This window comes from Lagopus leucura, unplaced genomic scaffold (assembly GCF_019238085.1).
Source record: "Lagopus leucura isolate 7727_CA_CO unplaced genomic scaffold, USGS_WTPT01 Super-Scaffold_806, whole genome shotgun sequence".
Classification (NCBI taxonomy): Eukaryota; Metazoa; Chordata; class Aves; order Galliformes; family Phasianidae; genus Lagopus; species Lagopus leucura.
The window spans coordinates 6,045,803-6,068,555 of NW_024962260.1; the positions used below are offsets into that span (position 1 = coordinate 6,045,803).

General features: G+C 38.8%; 1 protein-coding gene and 1 long non-coding RNA gene across 4 annotated transcripts in view; one reads left to right on the forward strand and one right to left on the reverse strand.

Moving 5' to 3' along the window:
- Positions 1-2,663: 2,663 nt before the first annotated feature.
- GLT1D1 (glycosyltransferase 1 domain containing 1) overlaps positions 2,664-22,753 on the forward strand; it is a 41,532-nt gene continuing 21,442 nt past the window's right edge. For both annotated transcript variants that reach the window (XR_006177847.1, XM_042865737.1), the window contains exons 1-6: positions 2,664-2,766; positions 8,997-9,145; positions 11,097-11,202; positions 15,341-15,392; positions 21,385-21,421; positions 21,717-21,773. Coding sequence is in view for 1 of the 2 variants with exons in the window: in XM_042865737.1 (XP_042721671.1) it covers positions 2,699-2,766; positions 8,997-9,145; positions 11,097-11,202; positions 15,341-15,392; positions 21,385-21,421; positions 21,717-21,773 (469 nt within the window). In the remaining variant the exon portion in view is untranslated. The remainder of the gene's footprint in view (positions 2,767-8,996; positions 9,146-11,096; positions 11,203-15,340; positions 15,393-21,384; positions 21,422-21,716; positions 21,774-22,753) is intronic.
- Positions 8,916-22,753, reverse strand: part of LOC122176822 — a 30,587-nt gene continuing 16,749 nt past the window's right edge. The window contains exons 2-4 of one of the 2 annotated variants that reach the window (XR_006177849.1): positions 20,020-20,169; positions 18,282-18,402; positions 8,916-9,180 (exon numbers count right to left, since the gene is read on the reverse strand). This is a non-coding gene — a long non-coding RNA (uncharacterized LOC122176822). Of the gene's footprint in view, positions 9,181-18,281; positions 18,403-19,380; positions 20,170-22,753 lie in introns of those variants that run through there. The other variant, XR_006177848.1, reaches the window with a different exon arrangement.

Sequence of the window (22,753 nt, forward strand, 5' to 3'; positions counted from 1 at the left end):
GGTATATGTAAGTGTTTCCAGCACTGGAACTTACAGCTGCAATTCTGACCAGCACCGAATGGGAAAGCTGCTTCCCATGGGTGGATTGAATAACATGGTGTAGTTGCACCCAGTGTGTAGGTATGAGTTAAAATTTTTGGAGCAGCGTTGGTAATTGAGCAAGTGATGCTTGTAAAAGTAAATGCTTTCATTTAATGATGGGCCTCTGTAAATAACATATGCCATAGAAATGACTCAGTAAATATATTTGCTCTCTTAGTGGTTATACATCATGTCAAAGGGCAATGAGGAAAACACAACCAGCAGATTTACAGAGATCTCTTGGTGAACTACTGTAGCTTAACCCGTTCTGTAATTTAAACCATTGCCTTTCAGTTTTATTCCGCTTAATATAGCATATCATACTGCTTGTGATAACATTTTCTAGAGAGTCCAGCAGTATTTCCTGGATACTACGAAGTAATTAATCACACTTTGTGTTATTGTGTGCTTCAGTATATGCAGTTATGGCATTCTAGGCCCTTGGTAATTCACCTTAGAGAATGAGGTGAGCTTTTATATTGGTAATGTTTGAAAACATATTGTAAAATGTTACCTCAGTCTTCAGGCATTGAGAAATAGGCACTTTCACTGCAATTCTTTCTGAGCATCACTCCATCCTGCTTTAGGCTGTAGAACTAAGAAATGACTGTGTTTTGTATTACATGAGCCATTTTAGGACAGTGGAACAGAGCTGCAAGAACAAGGAATGATGTTCTTGTTTGGCACAGGTGCTGCCAGCTTTTCTTGATGCATTACAGCTGTATGAGATACCTTGTGGGGGTGGAGTCTGGGAGTCAGAGAGTGCTGGTAATGGACATATTATACATAATGTCAAGAGAGGAAAGGCAGCTGCCTAAGGTTGAAGCAGTCTGTGATGTACTACAGGTCTGCTGGACATGCTGACAACAAGGCAGCAATGACTTTTAATACAGAGATGGCTGGTGCTTGGGTGGTAGGTGCTTTCAGATGCCCAGATGTGCACTGTGTAGGCCACTTACATCAAAACAAACTTCAAGGCTAGAATGCTGAGTGGGTTGACAAAAATCCTTTAAATTTCCATGAAGTCAGAAATGCTTTCTAAAACAGTAATGAAAACAGCTTGATCTTGCCTACCCTTAAATTAGCATTTATGCTATTTTCAGCAATTATGCAAGACTTGGTGCTTTTAACTTCCAAGTAGAAACTATTTTTTTTTTTTTTTTTTTTTTCTTAAGTCTGCATGAAGATGAAGATGGTCTGAACAGGATGTTGTGCTGAATAATTTCCAAATGAGCCTCATGAGTGCAGGCAGTTGAGCATGGCTCTGCAGCATGAAGATGTGTTAGCAAAACCCAAGCCTCCTCATCAAAATGCTCACAATTTGCCAGAGTACACTCCAAAAAGTGGTACATCTTTTTCCCTTCTAAAACCCCTCAATTCCTGAATACCTGTCATTCTCAGATACCCACAGAAAGTATCTAAAGAACTATTATTTTTAAATTAGGAAGTTTAGGAACCTTTCTCTTTAAGTGGTGTGTTTTTGTCTCCTTATCTGACGGGGAGACTTGAAGAGTAGTTGAAAGCAAAATAAACAGGCACTGCGGTTTGCAGACCTAGATTTCTCTATCTCCTACAGTCTTGAGGTAACCTGCATCATTGTGGCCCTGTGGTAAATTACATCAGGGAAGCAGTCCAGGTTATAAACATGCAAGCAAAAAAAGTGAGCTTCCTCTTAGATCAAGCCTTCTTTCCATCTACCTCACAGTGCCAAACACTTTGTATGTGCTGCCAGTGTATTTACAAAATACAGAATCCAGTCTGAGGCCATGGGTATCTGCACTCTGGCTTTTATCAGTCTCTGAAGAGGATTCCACAGTGTTACTGGCTGCTCACTTTGTTTCTGGTTGCTGGGGCTTGTCTTGAGGGCTTGCTTGGGATGTGGTTTTCCTGGTCCTGAGCTCTTTCTTTGCCCCTTTCCTGAAGGTATTTCAGATCAGATTGATTGGAGTCTGATTTAGTGCCCAGCTGTGCAGCACTGCCCACAGCAGGGGGTTGGAACAGGTGGTCTTTGAGGTTCCTTCCAGCACAAACCATCCCAGGGTTCCCTGGAGGCAAAGATGATTCGAGGGCTGGAGTGCTCTGAAGAAAAACTGAGAAAGATGGGGTTATTTAAGTAGGAGAAGGCACTGGGGGAGACCTTACAGTTGCCTGGTATTTGAAGGATGACCACAGGAAAGAAGGGGAGAGATTCTGTTGGGGTGCATACTGACAAGACAAGGGGTAATTTTTAAATTAAAAATCGGGGGTTTAAGGGAGAAATTCTTCACTCAGAAGGTGGTGAGGCCGTGGATGCCCCGTCCCTGGTAGGTGCTCACGGCCAGGCTGGTTGGACTGCCTGCTGTAGCCGAGGCTGCTATTCTCCTTGGCTTTTGCTCTTCCCGATAATCAGCGTGCTCTCTGACCTCGGGGGGCCCTGCAGACAGAGCGGCTCCGCCATCACCGCACGCGGAGCCCGCTGCAATTGGGGCAGGGCCGATGCAGGTGTGCGCCCGCAGCGCTAAGCGGATTCCGCGAGGCCGCGCCCGTGCCGGCGGCAGGTGAGGAGGCTCGCGGACGGGCGGGCGTCGACCGCGGCACGGCCGGCCCCTCGCTGCGGAGGGAGGAAGGAAATACCGCTATGAGGCTGCTCCTGCTGGCGTGCCTCCGAACGCACACCGGCAACGCGACCACGGCGGCCAGGATACAGTAAGTGCACGCAGCTCGGCGCGAGGGAGGAGATCGGGTCCCCTCCGCCGCATCGCGGTCCGCGTTCGCAGGAGCGAGCCGGCCGCCATTCGCTGCCCGCTGCGGCGCACGGCGGCGGCGTGGCTCACCTCAGCCGCGCTGATGGCTGCGGCCCCGCCGAGCTGCCGCACGCCGGAGATAGCGGGCTGGCAGCGGGAGCCGCGAGGGCTGGCTGCTGTTTCGCAACACGAGAGGGCCGAGGGGAGAAGCCCCCCGCCGAACAGGTAAATGAATGAAGAAATAAGGCTGCGTTCAGCACGGGGCAGGTCACGCTGTAGGGGAATCCGAGCTCTCAAAGGTGCCCTCGTTATCTTAATGCTGGAGCGTTCTGCCGCTGTTTCGGTCAGTGGTGGTGGGTTTCCCAACGGTTGCTGGTTTGGAAGTGCCCACCATCAGCTGCAAGGTCAGTGTGAGGTGCAGCAGCAGCTGTGGAGTCTGAAACAAGAGAAGAGCCCGTGCAGCCATCCTAGTGCAGCACGTGGCTCCTCTGAGGGCCTAAAATACACTAATAACTCAACATTCTTCATCAGGTTAGATACTAGGTATACATTTTTCTTAGAAAGAGCAATCAGCACTGGTATGAGCTGCACGAGGAAGTGGTGGGGTCACTGTCCCTAGGAGGTGGTTCATAACTGTGCAAACGTGGCACTGATGGATGTGTCAATGGGCATGGCTGGGCTGGGCTGGGTGAGCAGAGCGTCTTTTCCTACCTCAGTGATTCAATGATTCACTTTAATCTTTTCCTCTCACTGGATGAAACAAAGCTGGTTATTCTTGGGGAAGTCTATGCACGTTCTTCCTCCTTAAGATTATTTCTTCTACCTTTACAAATCACACATTCGTTTACTTTCGCCTTCCACTTTGCATTTAGACTGTGGAGCGGTTCAGAGGTAAGCCAGTGGAAAGCTGGGTCTGCCTTATTTCTAGTTAAACTGAGCATAAGTAAGCAAATCAAACAAACGTCCACATATTATTCCAAATTTTCTTCTCAATAAACTGAGATTAATTATGACCACATCTATATGTTGCACCAAGATGCAGTGGCTTTGTAAGGTACCTTTGTCAGAGTGGCAGTAACCAGCAATTTTGGTTAGTCATCCCCAGCTGTGTGTGACTCCTGTGTGGCCTGAGCTAATATGCAAGAAAGTGTAGGTTTGCTGAGATAGAGCAGCTCAGCTGACAGATGGTTTAATGTATTACCATCTTAGTGCAACCATTTGCAGCTGTGTAAGCGCATCTGCAGTATCTGTGCAGAGTACCCCAACTTGCTTCAGCATCCTAGTGCTCACAGTCGTGCCTTGCACAAAATGGATGCTGCTTACTCATAGACCTTCAGACAGAAAGTTAAGTTGTAAAGGAAAGGCTAATTTAATTCATTTTCAAAATGAAGATAGATTAAAGATTTCTAACAGAAGTAGTCTTTGAGAATCGGTAGCTTATGTCATGTTCAGTTGCTATCTTATCACTCGACATAAATTTTGTTTATAGTAGAAATATAAAGGAGCCCATTTAAGAAATGAAATCTAATTGGGAAAAGGAGTAAGGAGTAAGGAGTACCAGCTATCAATTAAATCTCCCTGACTAAAAGGCTGCTAGATGACAGCTACCAGCAGAATCATAGAGTCACGAAGACTGGAAAAGACCTCTGAGATCATCCGGTACCAACATTTAATACAGCATCTAAACCAATAAAACCATCTTACTCATACTTTTACTTAACATGGGTTTTATTAAAACTTTGTGCCTTTTAAAAGTATCAACGTGTATGGCTAAATGCTTGGGTGTGTTGCTTCCCTCTCTAATTTGCCATACTTGAAGTCAGGTTCATATGGATAACCTTTGTGTATTAACTTGTACCCTGCAGAGAATGTATATTCAGATTAATATTTAGCTTTGGTTGTGTCTGTCTGCATGCTTCTGAATTTATTTGTTCAATCTTCCTTTTTTTTTTTTTTTTCTTCCCCTCTTTCATATTGAACTGTGCCCGACTTTCAGTTGAGTATACATGAAACAATGATGTTGCCTCCGGGTTGGACACTTGCCAGCATAGATTAATTTTATGGCTTAATATCACTGGGGATACTATGTTTATGTTATTACAGCTATTTTCATAAATAATATATTCATTTCCTGAGTTTAAAGTAGCTGGTGACAAAGATACCGGAATCTAATTTAGCCTGAAGTCAGTTCGCTAAAACAAGTGGTATGATAGAGGTGCTGTGAGCTTTATTTGTATTGGTCTGCGTAATTTTTAATCACTTTGAAAAATCTGAGCAGCGGATAGAGAATAAAGGCAGAGCAAAAGCCATTGGTTGGGCTGCTGTTCTTCTGCCTTAGCAGCATTATGTCCATGAATGTTTCCTGTGGCTGGACCCATTTATAAGGCAGGATTAAACCCTGCAGAGTTATTTTGGCCTTCCAGAGGACTTCAGGGCTGAAGCAGTATCAGTCTCATTTTTATTTCTGTTCTTACTCACAGTAAATTTTATTCATGCTTCCTTCCAGCCAGCATAAATTGTCTGCATTGCATTGAGTGAGAAGTAAAATAAAGAATATTAAAAAACAGTACAACAACAACAGCAGAAGAGTACAATTTACAAAGGAAACTGAAAAGACCAAGTGGGGTTTCAAGTCTTGTAATTCGACCAGTTTCAGTGGCAATTGTGAGTATTCGACTGTAGCCAAGCCTCAGAAAGTCGCTCTGCTGACTTAATAAGCTTTGGATCACGCTGTATAGATTTAACAATAGTTCATGCATAGCTGCTTTACAGAGTAGGCAGCCTAGGGGAAGTGGTAATTAATATTTTTGGATGATCCCTATTTTGTGCTGTGAGTAATTCCATTCAAGTATCAGAACATAAATGTTCCTGAGAAGGAGATGGAAGAAAAGAAAACAGGTTTGAAAACTGCAGTATCTTATGAGCAAGCACACTTCTAACTTGTCTGTAAATTAGCTCCAGCCATGCTGTTTGGAGCTGCAGAAGAGTTTCTGAGACCCTGAAGTGAAGTTACAAGCAGGGTTAGGAGGCTTTCTGAGCCAGGATAAGAAGGGAGAAATAGCAATCGATAATATAGGAAAGAAAAAATGAGATGTAGTAAAGCATCACCTGGTATTTTGTAGGTGTGGTAGAAAAAACTGTTTCTCTGTAGAAGTTTTTAACAAAGTGCAAAGTGCGTCAGATCATCGAGATGGCAACTTCAGCAATATCCCTCTGCACACTGTATAGATCCAGAGCACTTACACATGTATGTGTCAGTTATATGTCTCTTGATTTCCAAGGAGAGTAAAAAAAATAAAATAAAATCCAGGTGGCTTCTCTTAGTACAAAAATTGGTGAGGCTGGGAAATGTTTAAGTGGTGTTTAGATGTAAATAAAGATCACAGGGTAAGATGTGACTATTACAATCTGCTCTAAGAAATTCTCTTCCAAGCTTACTGTGTGTCTGAGTTGTTCCCAGATGGGTTACTTTCTAGCAAAACACCCAAGGTTGGATTCTGGCAGCCAAACTCCTATTTAGAAATATCTTCCTCCCCACGTAGGACTGTTGGCCTCTGTGTAGTAGAGGAAGGTATGACAAAGCAGGGCAAAATCCGGATCCATGCAGTGCTTATTGGGAGTTAAGGTGATTGGAAATCTGTTTGCTGCATTCAGAATTGTGATAGAGGGAAAGTGTAGCCTTGGAATTTGACATTTTCAGTCTGGCTTTAGATTCACAGAGAGGAAGAGTTTACTTTTATTTTTCACATAGACATTATTTGTTTATGAGACGGTGAAATAATGCGAATATGCAGTTCTAGGAGGAGAAAAGATAGGGGTGGCGATCCTCTAATGTCTTGGCTTTGTTCAGGGACATCTGTGGCTTCATAGACAGACCAGCCTTCCAAAAAAATTTCCTGCAATATCTTTGCAGCACCCTCTTATCGTGTTCCATGATAACAGAATGTGTGTGAAAATCGCAGTCTGCTATTTTATTTTATTTTATTTTATTTTGCTTATAGAGATGAAAAGTCATCTTAAAAAAAAAAAAAAAAAAAAAAAAAAAAAAGAAGAAGAAAAATAGCACTGTAAATTTCAGTACTCAAACACCACCCTGTAACTCTGCATATGTTTCCATATATGCATAATTTGGAGCTTATGACTAATCATATTGAACTCAGTGGTACATTTATGGGATGAAGGTCTCTTAATGTCTGGGAATTCAAATTGTTCTGGGGATGATTACATAATTTTTCCTTCTTAAGCCACATGCAAATTTCTTACGTACTCCTGAGTCATTTTGTGTAGGAAAAAAAAAAAAACAAAAAGCAATAGAGACAATCCACAATCTGTGAGCCTTGGAGCACACGAGGGAGTCCCCCTCTGCTCACAGCACAAGCAGCTGTCTGTCATTCAGTTGCGTGGTTTGGAGATGTGGAGAAAAGTCTCGTTCCTGGTAGGTGACGAAAAAAAAAAAGAGATTTAGATCACAATTTTTAGCAGAGTTTCTAGATTCCTGATGTCCTGAGAGGGTTATTCTCAAATTAATAGTACTACGCAGACATATTGCTTGCATGTGATAGCGATTTATGTAATTGGAACACCGATGGGGGAAAGCACCCTTTACACTATTTAATGAGGAGCTGTGAACTTCGGGATTGCATGCACCAGCATCCCAGCTACTTGCCCCAGAGATTTTCCTTCCACAGCAGTGAGGCTTGGGTGTTGTTATTGAGATACAAATGGAGAGCTTCTTTCAGATGGCAAGCAGTGCTTGGTGTGAGTTCAGGGGGCAATGGAAGTAAATAATTGCTCGAGAGTGCAAATGAAGAGCTTTGGTCTGGTTGCTTTTTGTTATTTATTAGTGCTTGTTGCAATTCCTTGGTCTCTTTTAAATGGTGAAATTAAAAGCAAAATGAGTTTCTTTTTAGAGTGAAGAAGAAATACAGTACCATATGTTGTGCTGATGGAGCTCTGTGTGATATAGTGCTAATGCATTCCTTTTGAGACCTCACGATATTTTACAACATTTTTAGCACTGATTTCTGCTATAATGACTAACTTCTGCGGGACAGAAAATATCCTTCCTTCCTTGGGAGGATATGAAATGATCAAGAAAGGAAACAGCCAACATCATCCAAGGAGCTATTGAGTTAGCAAGATTTTAATGCCAGAACAATTAATATTCTGTGAGGAAAAAATCAGCTGGAACTATATGTAATACATAACAAACATCCTTGTGGTATTTAGTAATACTGAAAACATAAACGTTAGTTGTTTGGAGCGATGTTATCTCCATGTCAGCTGATGCAGTGTGCCAGCTCCTATCAAAACACGGATTTTACTCCTCTTTTTGGCTGATGGCACTGGAAACTGATAAGTGGATCTGGTTTCTGTAGGAGGAATTATGAGGCGAGTGTATTTAAGGAAAGTCTGAGACAAAGCTTGTGGAAATGCTGAAAGCAAAGCTCCCTGCAATCCATCAGCAGTATTTGAATCAATTTTTTAATAGGAGGAGCTGCTGTAAATGAAGATGAATGGGTAAGCTGGCACCAAGATAGGTGGTTTGTGGTGAGAATTTTTGTAACAATTGAGACTTTTTTCTGAAGACTGTGAAAGTTTCCGTGTAATTACTTTGGTGTCTTTTTTTAACTTCAATTATCCTGTGACTGTTTTACAAATGGGATAAACCTGTGCAGGAGACGAGCCCACAATCAAACAGAGAAGGAAAACAGTTTTAACTTTCCAGTTTTATTTATGCCTTCATGTTTTGTTCCTGCAAACAGGAACAGGTATTCTTAACAGCATTATTTAGCTGGACGTATTTGTTGGGGCCTTTCTCCAGAACGAGGGTCTGAGGTTATCCAAGACCAAGACTTTCACTCTCTATTCAGATGTAATCCTTTTAGCAAATTGAGCAGATAATGACACAGGAGAGGTGCTGGTCCAGAGTTCACATCCACTGATTCCCCAAGCATTGATAGTCTTGGGCCTTAAAGTAGGTATGGGCTACAATGTATGGCTATGTGCACAGTGGTGAAGACCTTTTCCAGGAAAACCCCTTGCTTTAGCTTCATGGTCACCTGAACAAAATTATTATAAAGACAATTAATATAGGAACAAAAACTAAGGGAAAACATTATGTAATGCCTGCAACATTCATTTTATTTTATTATTATTTTTTTTTTTCCTCTATCTGTTCTTATAACAAAGGAGTCATCTGCACGATGCGGGTCACATCTGCATTCTCAAAGATGCTTCCAGGTGTGAAAGTCTGACTGAAATTGCGAATCTAACCTCTGCAGATCAATTTGATGCAGCCCTGGCCATTCATCTTTATAAAGGAGGCAGACATCTGCAAGGTAATTCTCTTCCTCTTTTGCATTAGAAGTACCTCCTAAAATGTATTGAAAAAGAAGAAAATAAGTGCAAACTGTTACAAAAGACAATAGGTGCATAAACCCACACATAACTTATTCTCTTTATCCACTTCAACAAGTATTCAGAAACACTGAAAGTCTTTCTCTGTGGGAGATCTAAATAAAGGTACTTCTAAAGCACATAATGCATTTTACAATTAAGTACTTAAACTACATTAAGATAAGAGCATCATATTAGCATTAAGATAGTTTAAACAAAGGTGCTTTTCCAGAGGACAGCAGCTTGGCTAAGTGTAGCTCAGGTCAAACTCAAAAAAGCAGAGGCTAATCTGATTTTTCTGTTGAAAAATGAGTCTGAGTTTTTTGGGGACGTGAAATAACTTGCAGTTGTTGTTTATGCCAGCTAAATTCTAGGAGGCAGAATGTTATCTGACAAATAATAAGATGTTCTGTAGTAACTGGCCATGTAGAACGAAATTTTAGTCTGTCATTAATGATACACTTGAAGCACCAGCTTCAGAATTACAGACACTGTCACCTACTGAAATTGCAAGTGTGTATCCATTTTTGAGATCACATTCCCATTGTCCAAACCTATTCACATGGACAAAGGTACATCATTTGATAGTTTCATCAAATCTCAGTGTAAGTTGCGTGGTTCTTGGTTTCAGACTTAGCAGTCCCCAGGCAGTTCATGCTGGTGAGCTTTTGGAAAGCCTGCATTATTATGTCTAGTGTTCTTGTGTATCTTTTGTGATAATAGAGCTCTGATTTCAGTAAGGATCCGAGAATACAAATACAGAAATAATGCTGTGTGATGATCTCTGCTACCTTATGTACTAGGGCTTCTCTTGCTGGAGTGCCATTTGTTTAGAATTTAAAGCTATGTTAGGCATGTAGTAATTAGCCACCTCAGGTTGTTACCTGTTAGCTTAATGTGGTGGAAACTGACCACTTAATTGTTTTCAGTGCTGAAACAATCAACAGTAAACATTATTGACTGCAGCCTTCATGAGTTTAAGGAGAGAACGTTTTTGGTATCTTGTCAGCCACTAAAAAGAACCTGACACCAAGAAAGCAAATGCTATTAGAAAGGAATCTTAAATTGCTATTGGCTTTTGTATTTTCACCGTCTTTGGCCTTGTCTGTGTGAGGCTTACTGCTGTTAGCAGAGAAGTGCTACACTATCATGTGATCATGGCTTGTATCAAATATTACTTTATTGTGATGCCATGTATCAAAACTAGGCTTTTACCACTGTGGGTCATCTGTGCTTTTACTCATGCTTTAAAACTTGTGTGTTGTGCAGAGTCACCATGTGTCCTTCTGCTCTTGTTGTTCTGAGCTCTGGGCATCCTACAGCACTTTCCAGAATTTGGGTATCACAAAAGGTGTTGGAGCATCCACTTATAAACACAGATCCACCTTTTTTGGATGGAATTAAGCAAAATGATTATTTTGGTGAAGTTTCACATATGCTGCCTTATTTAATTGGGTGACTTTCTGATGGTATGGCTCCATGTACCAATTTAGCAGCTATAACATTGGCCACCCAAACCATTATACTGGAATGCTTGGGAGGGCAGGGATTGATTGGCTGAGGCTAGATACTTAGAACAAACCCAGCTTTCAGGTACTGTATGTTATGAAAATGTGAATACCATTTGAAATATACATGCTGTGTGGTGGGCTGCCAAATGTAGAAAGTAATTGATTGTATTATTAAGTGTGGACAAAGCCAAAGAAAGTCTCATAGCTACAAAACAGGCTGACATGCTGTTATTGGATGTTTCTTGTCAGTGCCAAAACCATAAAAAATAAGTTTCTGCACATTTCAATTTCAAAGCCTTTTGCTTAAATATGTGATATGGTATTGTCAGTATATCTTTTTCACTCTTAATGTCCTCTTCTCACCTTGGTCATTGTTTTGCAGGTAGCAGAATTCCTTTTGGAATCATCTTTGGAGGAACAGATATAAATGAAGACATCAGAAGTGAAGAGAAACGTCGGGTAATGGGAGCAGTGCTAGGAGAAGCCAGGTAAAATGTGTGGAAGGTTTGTGACAGGAAATTACATATCTTAAAGGCAAATTTTGTAGGAACTGTTCCATAAATATTTGGAGTTTCTGGGAGATATGTAAGCCAATGGACAAAGGATAAGCAACTTGACATCACTGTGAGCTCAATCTAGTTCTTACGATTTTGTAATACAGTTTCTTTATAGAAATATAGTCTGTATGCACTGTTTTCTTTTTATATTTCCTCTGTTCGTTGTATTTGTCCACATAAGAGTTGGCAGAAGTAGTGGTAAAGCTTGGCATCTTTGGCTGCAACTTTCCAAAATGACTCAAATCACATTAGAAGTAATGAATTTTGTGCTTTTGTGTACCAGTCCTGTGCTCTCTCTACTGAATCATAACTGTTTTCTAGAACAGTATAACTATGCATGTGATGAGGGTATAAAATTCTAAGGCAGGTACAAATGAGAAGAATAATAGCAAGAATACTTAACTTGTGACTTGGCAGCATATCTACTTCATAGGTAGGCATTATAAAGACAGTCTTTGATGTTTAGTATAACTGTGGATTGTAGAAGCTTGGCTGTGGTTTATTTAATCTGTTTGTTTGGGGTACAAATGTTGTATGCAGTCACATTATAAAGTCTTACTAAAACTATGTTAGACATTTTATATTTTCAGAGATTAATTCTATCTACGCACACAGATAAAAATGCTCCTCAGTTTGAGAAGCAGACAACTAAAAATAACTGGTGTTTATCTGGTTGCATCCCAGCGTCAAACTTGCTTTCAGAGGCCTTGCACCTGATGTGCTGACAGTGTGCGCAGCTGACTGAAGTATAGAGAGCTTTTGTTCTTTTTTCCTGCTAATGTGATCCTTTTTCTAACTGCATAAAGAAAGAAGCAAAGACAGAAAAAAATCTTTACACAAATTCTCTCTGCTTTTTTGGTGAATTGAGAAGTGAGTATTTTCAGGGGGTTTTAAAGTCTGGAGAAATTCCAGTGTTGTGTCAGTGGAGTCATCAAGTGTGGTTAAGAACTGATCAGAAATCAGTGAAAACAATAGAAAACCAGAGGGGATTTTACAACATTTCTCATTATTTCAACATCCCCCTGAAAAAAACTTCTGCTTGGTCTGAAAGTCAGTTGATTTTAACTGTATTTGATCATAGCCATAGTGAGGCTATAGTCCTTTCTTGTGTTTGAATCCAAAGTAAAATGGATGTAACGTTTCAAATAGGGTAAAAAATTAACCAGATGGCCTAAGTCTTATTAAGACACACACTGTTGTCTCTTCATGTGCAGTCCAACTAATTGCTTACTGATGACAGAATGACTTTACCTGCATTCCTGTCCTACATCAGTTCTTTCCTGTAGCTGCGTCCCAGGCTTCTGTGTGCCAGGGCTGCTTTCAGAGCAGCTCTAACTCACTAGCTGCTGTAAAATTAGACCTTTTCATCTGGATTAGTTTTCTACTGCTTTAACTTGAAAAGTCAACAAAGATGTTATTTTAGTGGCACTAATCTGCTGCAGCAGGTCACTCAGCTGTATGGAGCTGTGTTCTGTCTGAGCTTCTGCTGACTTCAGTACCCTGCAGAGGCTTCGCTCCAAGAGTGAGCTCTGCTAAGGGAAGGGAGCACTCAGGTGTGATAAATGGAAGCATCTAGATCTTGTCTCATCCTTGATGCTCTTTGCATACCTTCTCTAGCAGAGCTTAAATGCATTGCTGAACAAAGGCTGCTCAGGATATCATCTCTATTCATCACAGCTTCTCATAAAGATAACTACGTTGGTTCAGATATGGCGGTATGGATTTTAGTTCATGTTAGCAATGAGGAAATGTGTTCAATGTCTGCAACAGGCTTATATCTTGTGGTTTTATCTTTGCTAATACCACAGTATGTTCTTGCTACTATTAGCTAACTTACCTCTGGCCTTGCTATGCTGTTCTGTCTGCAGTGACTTGAGAAATGTGGTAGGTAAACAGATTTCAAAGACAGCACTTAATGATGCTCATTGGAAAATCAGTAGGGCACATTCTTATGTCTTAATGTGACTTGCAGTTGAAAATCACCTTATGGCCTCATTTAAAACAAAATGTTTATACTTTTTTGTTGTCCTATGATTAAAAAGTATTGTATTAACAGTTCTTAAGAAAGAGAAGAAAGTCATTTAATGTGTTGGTTACAATGAGAACATTAGATTTCAGCACTGGAAATTGGAAAAATATCTCAAAAGAGAATGTGTGAGTGTCCATTCTGATCCAGTTCTGTGTTTTAAGCATGATCTGTCACCAGTGCAGCTCATGCAGCTTATACAAAACCATACTGAACCAATTTTTGTGTTGTTTTTAATGGTAATTAATTTAGGTACTTGAGGTGTAGTTTTGGATTTCCTGTGATGTTTCAAAATGCATTAGTGCATGCTGTATGCAATTCATAACTCTGCTGCAGTAAAAGTAATTCAGTTTTCTAGAAGTTACACTCAATGGATCTCTTCCCCAATATTATCACTGGTATTATTCATTGCATAGTTATTAAAAGAAAAATTGATTTTTTTTTCTTTATTGATTGCAGGGTTCTAAGCAAAAAGCACAATGAATTGTAGATTACTTGTCCAGTACAATATACACCACGTTCCATAAAACAAAGTATTGAGCACTCTCTGGCTTTATAATGAGTGTTTTGTTTTTAATCAAATTCCTCTAAATGGTGGCTGTACTCCTTTAGGGTATTTAAATCTATTGAATAGTATTTTGTAGACTTGGGAGCAACAGTTTTTTTCTGCTTGTTAACATGATGTATTGAAAGTATAATTGCAAAAACTAGAAAGGAAACAGATGCATCTTGAGAAAACAAGCATTCGCAAAGGCCTCAATAACCGTAGAGCTGTCGTGTTTTATATGTAGAATGCATTGTAAAACTATAAAGCAGACACTACAAAACAAATGTATGGGAGTAAGTCTGCTCACAACAAACAAAATAGGAGTTATAACTCAGCATTTATGTGACTTCTAATGAGTGCCCTCGAATTGTAACATAACATCTCCAGTGGAAAAGCACTGTTTTGGCTGGGACTTAACAGTGTGCTGCACCTCTTGCATTTGTGATACTACAGAGATATCTCAGAATGGAAATGTTGCATTAATACCACGAAATAGAAACATGAGTCTTAAGTTTTTTATTTGATAACTTATGATTTATATTCAATGTTTTTAAAAGTGATGAAAAAAAAGTATTTAGTAAAAGAGACAAATTATGTCTGATATGAATGAGCCATTCAAACCTATGTATTCTACAGGACTGATAGTCTTCAGGAATGAACTATTTGTGGTTCCAGTTAAGACTGAAGCTCCATTTAAGAACAGTCAAAGCATGTTTGTATTTAATGACATCTAAAAAGTTGCCTTAAAGTTCAGGATGAACAAAGATTCTTTATTAAATCTGACTCCATAAAAGTATCTCATATGACTTCTGGGTATTACATCAAGCTCCCAGTTAGAGTAACTTGTTTCTTTGGTAAGTTTAGATATCAGACTTCTGTGGTTGAAATCTCTCTGTAATGAGATGCCTAAAAAGGAGGACTGTAGATATCAATGCTGCTTTTAAATGGTTTCTGAAATAACTCTTCTGTTGTGTGGGATGGAAGTGTGCTGAATTTTTCTCAAAGGCACACCAGTAAGTGTCAGGATGAGCCCTGGTAAGCAGACATAAGGGAAAAGTGTAAGTAGGCTCGGGGGCAGTTTTCTTCTCTCTCCCAGGTGAAAAAATCCTACCCGTGAAGTTGTTCAGGTACACCCTTGTTTGCTTATTCATGTTGATTTGTGTAGATTGCAGCTGCGTGTATTAATCCAGATAAACTACAGGGTGTTCCCATTTTTTTCCCCCTATTTTAAGAAAATCATCACTTTAACTCCATGGGAGCTCTAAATTGTAAATTCACTTAAAGCCTGAAGAAAGACCATTTTTTTTTACCAATGTTTTCTGGTTAAGTAAAAATAGAAAGCCTGCTTTCTGTCTCTCCATCTATCATTATTTTTATAAGCTTCCATTCTTCTTATATATATATATATATTTTTTTTTTTTCTGAAATACTTCTGTGTTTGTTATGTTTAAACACTTTAAGCAGTAGATCCCAGCTATTTTTGTCCATTTCACTAGGTTTGCCGTGGCTTTCACGACGAAAATGAAGGAACTGGCAGCAGCAGTGTGGGTATGTTCATGTGATGGTGGTGATGGTTATCGTATTAGTACCTACTCAGTCTCCTAAAATGTCTCATAAAAATTGCTAGAGAATTGTAATCATCTTTATATTCTTTAATGCTGTTTGTTTGGTCTTTTTTTCTTTATAGAGAAAGCTTTTCATATTTATGGGCTTTGACAGATGAAAGAGATCTGGGATTTAAATGCTGTTCAGTATTTGAAAAGAGAAATTGCTTCTCTGTAACAGTTGAAATTAATAATTATTGTTATTATTGGATTCCTCCTGATACTATGTGCATGTATTGTTTCTTTTCGCATCACTTGATAAACTTTGTTACGTTGACAAAATTGCACTAAGCTTACAGTAAGAATTTGGAAGAATAACGTGAGAACATTCATCAACACTGGAAATAGAACGAACTTCTGAAGGTGAACTGCAAATTTAAAACTGAAGTTGTGCTAAGCCCAATGGTGTGCAATAATACAGCACGATTGACCAGGCCTTGTGGGATACAGGGCATGCAAATGGCACTTTTCTAAAAGCACTTTTTAAAAGTCATCTCTACTTCTGAAAACTGAATAAACACAGCTAAATGAAATATGGAAAAATACTGAATAGAATTATTTTCATCCAACATCATAGTGTTCAAACACATTTGGCAGTGCATTTGAAAGATGATTTTGCCAGCAAAGTGCTGGCAGTAATAATGCAAAACAAAATTCTTCTAATAAGTTAGCTAACTATCAAATTTCACTTTGGCAGAAAAAAAGGATATTCTACAGAATGTTTTCCTAGTAGCAAACGTATTATCCATGTGGAATAAATTTTCTTATGGTGAATTTAATTTAAAGGTAGGTATTGCATTCATGGAGAGAATCATCTGTACATGTAGAAAAATATAAAAGACCTCTCAAATACAGTTTTGTTGATAACCTCATATTTGAGCTGCCATGCTATTTTATTAGAAAAAGTGTTTAGCAAAAATCCCCTTATCTAGTAAATGTGTGATGTACTTCATATTAATTGTAATGAATCCTGGATTGGTAGGGAGCTATGAAAACTCATCTGTTTCCATATCTGATTGTTGCTATCAATCATATTTTCCAAGGGCCCAGAAACTTCCTGCAAGATTGCGACTTCCATATGCTAAATCCCTATCTTCTACTGCTGAAAGTAACTGATGGCTTTGCTGTTGAGTTCAATGAGCTCTTAGGGTTAATTTTTCAGTCTCTCAGCAAATATTAATCTCAGGTCTTTGCAACTGGATAGTTTAATTCATTCCACAGGCTGTTTAAATAATGTTTAAGTGCTACATAAGATGAGTGCAGTGGCCTCTTGCACTTCTTTGTGAGGTGAGCATGCTTCCTTTGATAATGTGCTGTGTATGCAGTAAAAGTGTCAGCTCAGGCAGTCTTTAGCAGGAAAAACTCAAGTGATTTCTCCAGGACTTAGCTAATTTGACTGATATGATTGAGTTTCTTAATACGTTTGTAGGTTTTTTTTTTTTTTTTGTTCTTGAAATATAAGACCAAAGGGGCAGGAATTTAAGTTTTAGGGAGAATAAAGAATAAATGAAAAAACATACAATTTTTAGGAGAGTAAAAATAATATTTTAATTTCATAGAATCATAGAATGGCTTGGGTTGGAAGGAGCCTTTAAGATCATCTAGTTCCAGCCCCCTGCTATTGGCAGGGACACCTCCCTGTGTCCCTCATCTCTTCATTCTCCCTCATCTAGTCTTTCATTTAGCCTTTGAGATAGTGTGATAATTAGGTAATTGTAAATGCATAGGTCACCCTGAAAGCAAATCTTTCTGCTTATTTCCATGGAAACTGCAACAAGTACAAAGAGCACAATAACACTATTTGATAGAGCAAATTCTCAGCTACAGAACACTGTTTTTTTTGACATAGTCACACCACAATTAACTGTGCATGTTTGCCAATGATAAACACTCCTAACAATCTGCATGGCCATCTGGGTTGTGGCTTGTCTTTCATGTCACTGTTGCCAGCTGCTGAAAAGCAGCACCCACTGCCTCACTGTGCTCACATCCACTGTTTGGTCTCCATAAATGTTCAGCAATTATCAGCGAATGTCAGTGGGTGCAACTTCTATGTGAAGGGCTCAGTTATATGCCTTTGCTTCATATGCACTTCCATGTCAGACACCATTCTTTCAGACTTCCTCTCTGCTGCCATTTGTCACATGGCAACAAACTGTAATGGAATATTGGTGGGAGGGTTCAGCCTCTGTTGCCATACCATCAGCATCTGCCTCTGACATTGTGGGCTAACATAACAAAATAAGAGGCATTACTTTTGGAGCTGACCTTTCATTTTCTTCTTGTTTTTTTTGAAAATAAATTCTTTGTAACAACTGAAACCCAGTGGTTATACATGTTAAAAACATATGGGCTAACACTAATTAGGATTATCTTTGTCTGTTAGTTTGTTTCCATGCATTCATTATTTGCCCATATACCATGACCACGGTCTTAGAATTTCTGAGTACTCTTTATTTCGTAGGTACCATTATACCTGCTGGATTGCAATTCTAACTCATTCATTCAGTGCAATTATTTGTAGTATCTGATGCTGCTGTTGGAAAATAGGTTGGGTCAACCCTATCACCTTCATGTGGGTGAGTTGATGGCAGACTGCCAGTAGAGAAAATAGAGACAGATCCTGGAAGTAGGCAGTGCTGGTTTCTGAAGAGCAGGGTAAGGCAATAAGGAGCTGTCAGGCATCTTAGTACAAGTGCTTTTGGGTAGCATGAAGCAGCACTGCCTCGTTAGCCCAGATGTTGGGTTTTTTTTTTGGCATGCTTATTAGTTTTCCACCAATAAGGGGCAACTGGGATAAAAAGAGCAGGTCAGGACTGCCCTATTAACTCACCTTATCTTGTGAAATATCAGTAAGAAACATATTTTTATTTCCTATAGTTGAACCAGTGATGAGAAATTCTTAGGTTGCCTTGTATGGAGTCAGGAATTGGACTTGATCCTCATATCTGTACCTTCATATAAAGGGTGAGAGCAAGTGTCATACATTTTATTTCAAACACTGAAAAGCATAAATACAGCTTTCCATAACACAGCTCACAGAATATTACCACTCTTTACGTATTAATTCACCCTAATGTGATATACATTTTTCCTATAATGTGTGCTTTATTAATTAGCCAATAATTCACATTGCAAACATGTAAGCAATAGCACTGTGCTCGAGGCCTGTATCTTCCATCAACTTTCCTATTACACTGGATAAATTATCCTTAATAATGAATTGCATAATACAGCTTCTGTAATAATCTGTATTCTAAGTAAGTGTGAAATACTTTCAAACATCTTGTGCTTATGGTCAGCGTTTTATGTCAATAGTGTAAAATTGGTACCTAAGAATTACCTAAGCTAGTTTTATTGGTATTCAATTTCATTTTTCTACTCTCCCTACTACCGCTTAAAATAAAGAGTATAACATAAAATTGATCTATAACATGTGAATATATCTGTACTCCGTGTTACACAATTTCTACTCTTTTCTTCTTGATGATCCCAGCCTTGGCAGGAATATATTTAGTTACTGCATATTCATTAAGGGTCTTGCAGAGCATGAAACCAAATAATTAATTAATTTCAGCTTATTTTTGAAATGTAGCAGTTTTAGAGAAGTAAAAAACTTATCTTTAAGCCCCAAAGTCTGAGGCAGGATTATGCAGTACGCCAGGTATAGAGACAAGGCTGGCTTAATCTGACCCCTGCCCCATCTACCTTCTTTCCACTTTTTCTTTCGTTGCTTCTTAACTTCTAGCTCTGAATTTCAGCTCTTCCACTTGTCCTAAAAATTAATTGTCCTTCAGCTTGCAATGCTGTCTCCATCATTAGCAAAGTTTTTTTTGGATTGAAAAATCCAATTTAATTTAAAATGGTACTTATTCACAGTTTAAAAAAAAAAAAAAAAAAAAAAAAAGCCAAGAAGTATTAAGTAATGAAACAACATATGAAGCCATCTTCTTTATTTTTTAAATTGTTGGATCACAAAAGTTCATTTGTCTTTTGAAAGATGTCCTCAGTCTTCTACTGTAACATAAACAGCATTACATTTTTCCCACTTCATTTATTACTGGACCTGCTTGCTCACGTTGTTTTTGTGATGTGGCTGATTCACTCTGGATTCTCTGGTTCTCTGGAACTGTCCTCTTCCCATCTGTGAGCTGCTTGTTGATGACTCTTCACTTCTTCCTGACCCCTTTTCTGTCCATTTCTTTTACTATTTTTCTTTCTCCAGTACATCTTTAATAACTAAAATAGACTGTTATGACCGAGCAGTGAACTGTAGGGGCAGTCATGTAGAGATTTTGAATTAAAAAATCCTCACAAAATGCCTTCAAGTGGAAGAATAAAAAAAGTCGCCACTACTTTGGCTTATTTCCTGAGTGGACTGGTTCAGGAATTTGTTGCTTTAGTAGTTTGTTTCTGCAGTAATTTTTGTTTTTTCTTCCTACCCTGAAGTCATCCTTCGGATGTGATTTCACAGTGCTGAGGTTGGAGTGGAGATGGGAGAGGAGAAGGGAAAACTAATGTGCAGAGTGATGTGATCCAGCAGCGTTGTGCTCTACCTCATGTAATTGTACCTGCATTATGCCACCACGCTGAGACAAGTCTGCATAGCAGTTCTTAGCTTGAGGAGTTCAGCAATGCATCATCTGTGAGTCGGCCATTTCCCACTGTTCAAAAGCAGGGTGGTTGGAGGGGCAATACGGGACTCTTTTTCCCATTAGCACCTTAAAAAGAGGCACAATAGTCAGATCCTCTGTGACTCACTGAGTCAGTCTGTTGGGGGAGTGTGCTTCTCTCCATGGTGAAATGGTAGCAAAGAGCATTTAGCCCTAAGTCAGCAAAGACTGATGTTCTAGCAAAGGTTGTTTTGGGACTCCGAGATGGTACACTAAGCAATAGTGTCATTAGAACTGCTTGAAAGAATGTGATTTCAAACTGAAACTTGCGAGGTAATATTGAGCAAATTTGTTGGAGAATGAGTGAGTTGAGCAATTCCCTTCCTTACTCCTAAGGCAACCAGTGCATTTAAAAGAAGTAGGAATTGTCTGAATGCAGACTGTTTACAATTGAACTCAAAGAAACTGTGCTTTTTTTGCTGGAGGGGAAGAGTGCAAGTGCATTCGGTTGTTAGTTTTTGTTCTGTTTTGTTGTCCTTTTTGAAAGATCCTGAGAAGATTTCTTTTGTTTTTTGTTTTTTGTTTTTTTTAAAGAAAGTTTCGTATTCCACAAATTCATGGTTGGAGTTACAGAAAGGCAATGAAGTAAGAACTAGTTTGTTTAATAATATGCTAAATTACTAGCGTACTAACTCTTCAGGAGAAACATTGGAAGTGTTGCAATTACCACTTTTACTATATCTATTTTAAACTAATTTCATGTGCAGTTCTTATTTGGGAATAACTGCAGTAACTACTCCTGGCCCATGTTCCTGTATAGACAAGTCTTACGTGTATTTGGCAGCAGACTTTGAAAAGGTTAGAGGTAAGAAGGGCTGGATTCATGCTTGATGTGTTTTAAACTTCTATTACGGATAGATGTGTCTGTGGTTCTAAAACTAGCTGTACTTTTTATTTGAAAACCAGTGTTTTTGAGAGCTCGGGCTGTTCTGTAGTTGAACATCTTTTCTTTTCCTGTGCCATAAACAAGTTAATGATTATGAGAAAGTACACAGAGCTAAACTAAAAAAACGTGCTTCTACTGACCTGGTAATCGTGTTAATTACAAAACTGATCCCTTTACACTGTAAATTTTTGTTGTAAATGTAATTCAAAATTTTGATTTTGTTGGCTTTTAGTCTTATTAAAATATTACTTTCTAATGATCTGTCTTGTCAAAAGAAAGTCACAGTGATGAGCATATTGTTATACTAGATTTTTTTGTAAAGACTGAGATCTTTTATGATGAACTATAAATCACTTTTCTTCTCCTTTTCTTTGAAGCCAGATGCTAGCCAGAAAATATATGTCCAATATCAAGGTGAGAGTTTTGAAATATTTACTAATGCATTCCATTTATTTAGTTAATATATTTAGTACCTGTATGTTTATGTATCTATCTCCTTTTCTCTGGAAATGTTTGCTGGAATGGGCCTTGGTTTGAAATGCTGGCTCCTCTGAAGTCGAACTCTTTGCCATTGCCTGTATTGTTGTGTATGAAATGAGGTGTGCTTGAGAGGAATATGTTAATATGTTTTCTTATAGCAAGACCTTAAGAGGCATGGTTCAGCCATCCAAGAAACAAACATGTCATATTTCTCTTTTCTTCAACACAGGAGTCAGGACTACTCCCGTTGAAACATTTGACTGGTGTAGATTTCTACAAAATGCAGGTATAGCTCACTTTTTTTTTTCTGTATTCACCATATTTATTTTAAATAGACATAATTCTGGAATTTTAGAATGTGAAGGCTAACTGATCATGTAATAAAATAGTTTAATGATATGAAACTCACTAGATTCAGGTAGAACATCAATCAGTAAATGCCTCCAGATTGCAAGTTTGCCCAGTTCTGAATTACACCAAAAGGTAAACTATTCCTGGTATGGGTCAATATCCCCTAGAAGATTAGTTAGACTAAAGCACCAATACCTGCCCGTGCTGTGTAATGGAAAGTGAGGATGTCCTTTTTAGAAGAGCAGCTGAGGTGAGGAACTGGTAGAGAAGGGAAATTCGTATTGATTTTTAATTATTTGGTCTTGATGTACAGTTTGTCTCTATTTTCACTAATGCGATGGCATGTAGGGCTGATGGCCTAATTTTAAATCACCTGATCTTGGCAATACTATAATTAAATACTTTAATACAGCTATCTTTCCCCAAAAGAATTTGTGTGCATTTTACAGCAGTGAAAACATTTCAGTAGTCATCAATTTGATCTCTTGTAGTACAACTGTTCCCTCTGTTACTAATGAATCCTCATGATTCAATTGCTTTATCATATACGTAAATGTATACCATTATGTGAGACGGGTGTCTAATTTTAAGTTGAGCACTATGAGATTATTTTGTTTTAGTAAATCATGGCACACAAGCACAGTGCCACCAAGATTAATAGTTTTCTGAAGTGAAATGATTTGTCTCTTGCTAGCCCAGCCCAAGCGTTGAGTGGACTGCCAACAAACTTGTGATTAAAAGAACAGTCAACAGATAGGGGAGGAGGAAGCTCCCCTAAGGTGCATATCATCTAATATAACAGAGAGAGCTTCTGCCTAGTTTGTACTAATACAAAAATGCAAAATAATTTGTAAAGTATATGAAAAGCAAACAATAATATAACTCAGCATCTGTGCTTGTTAAATTATAACTTGA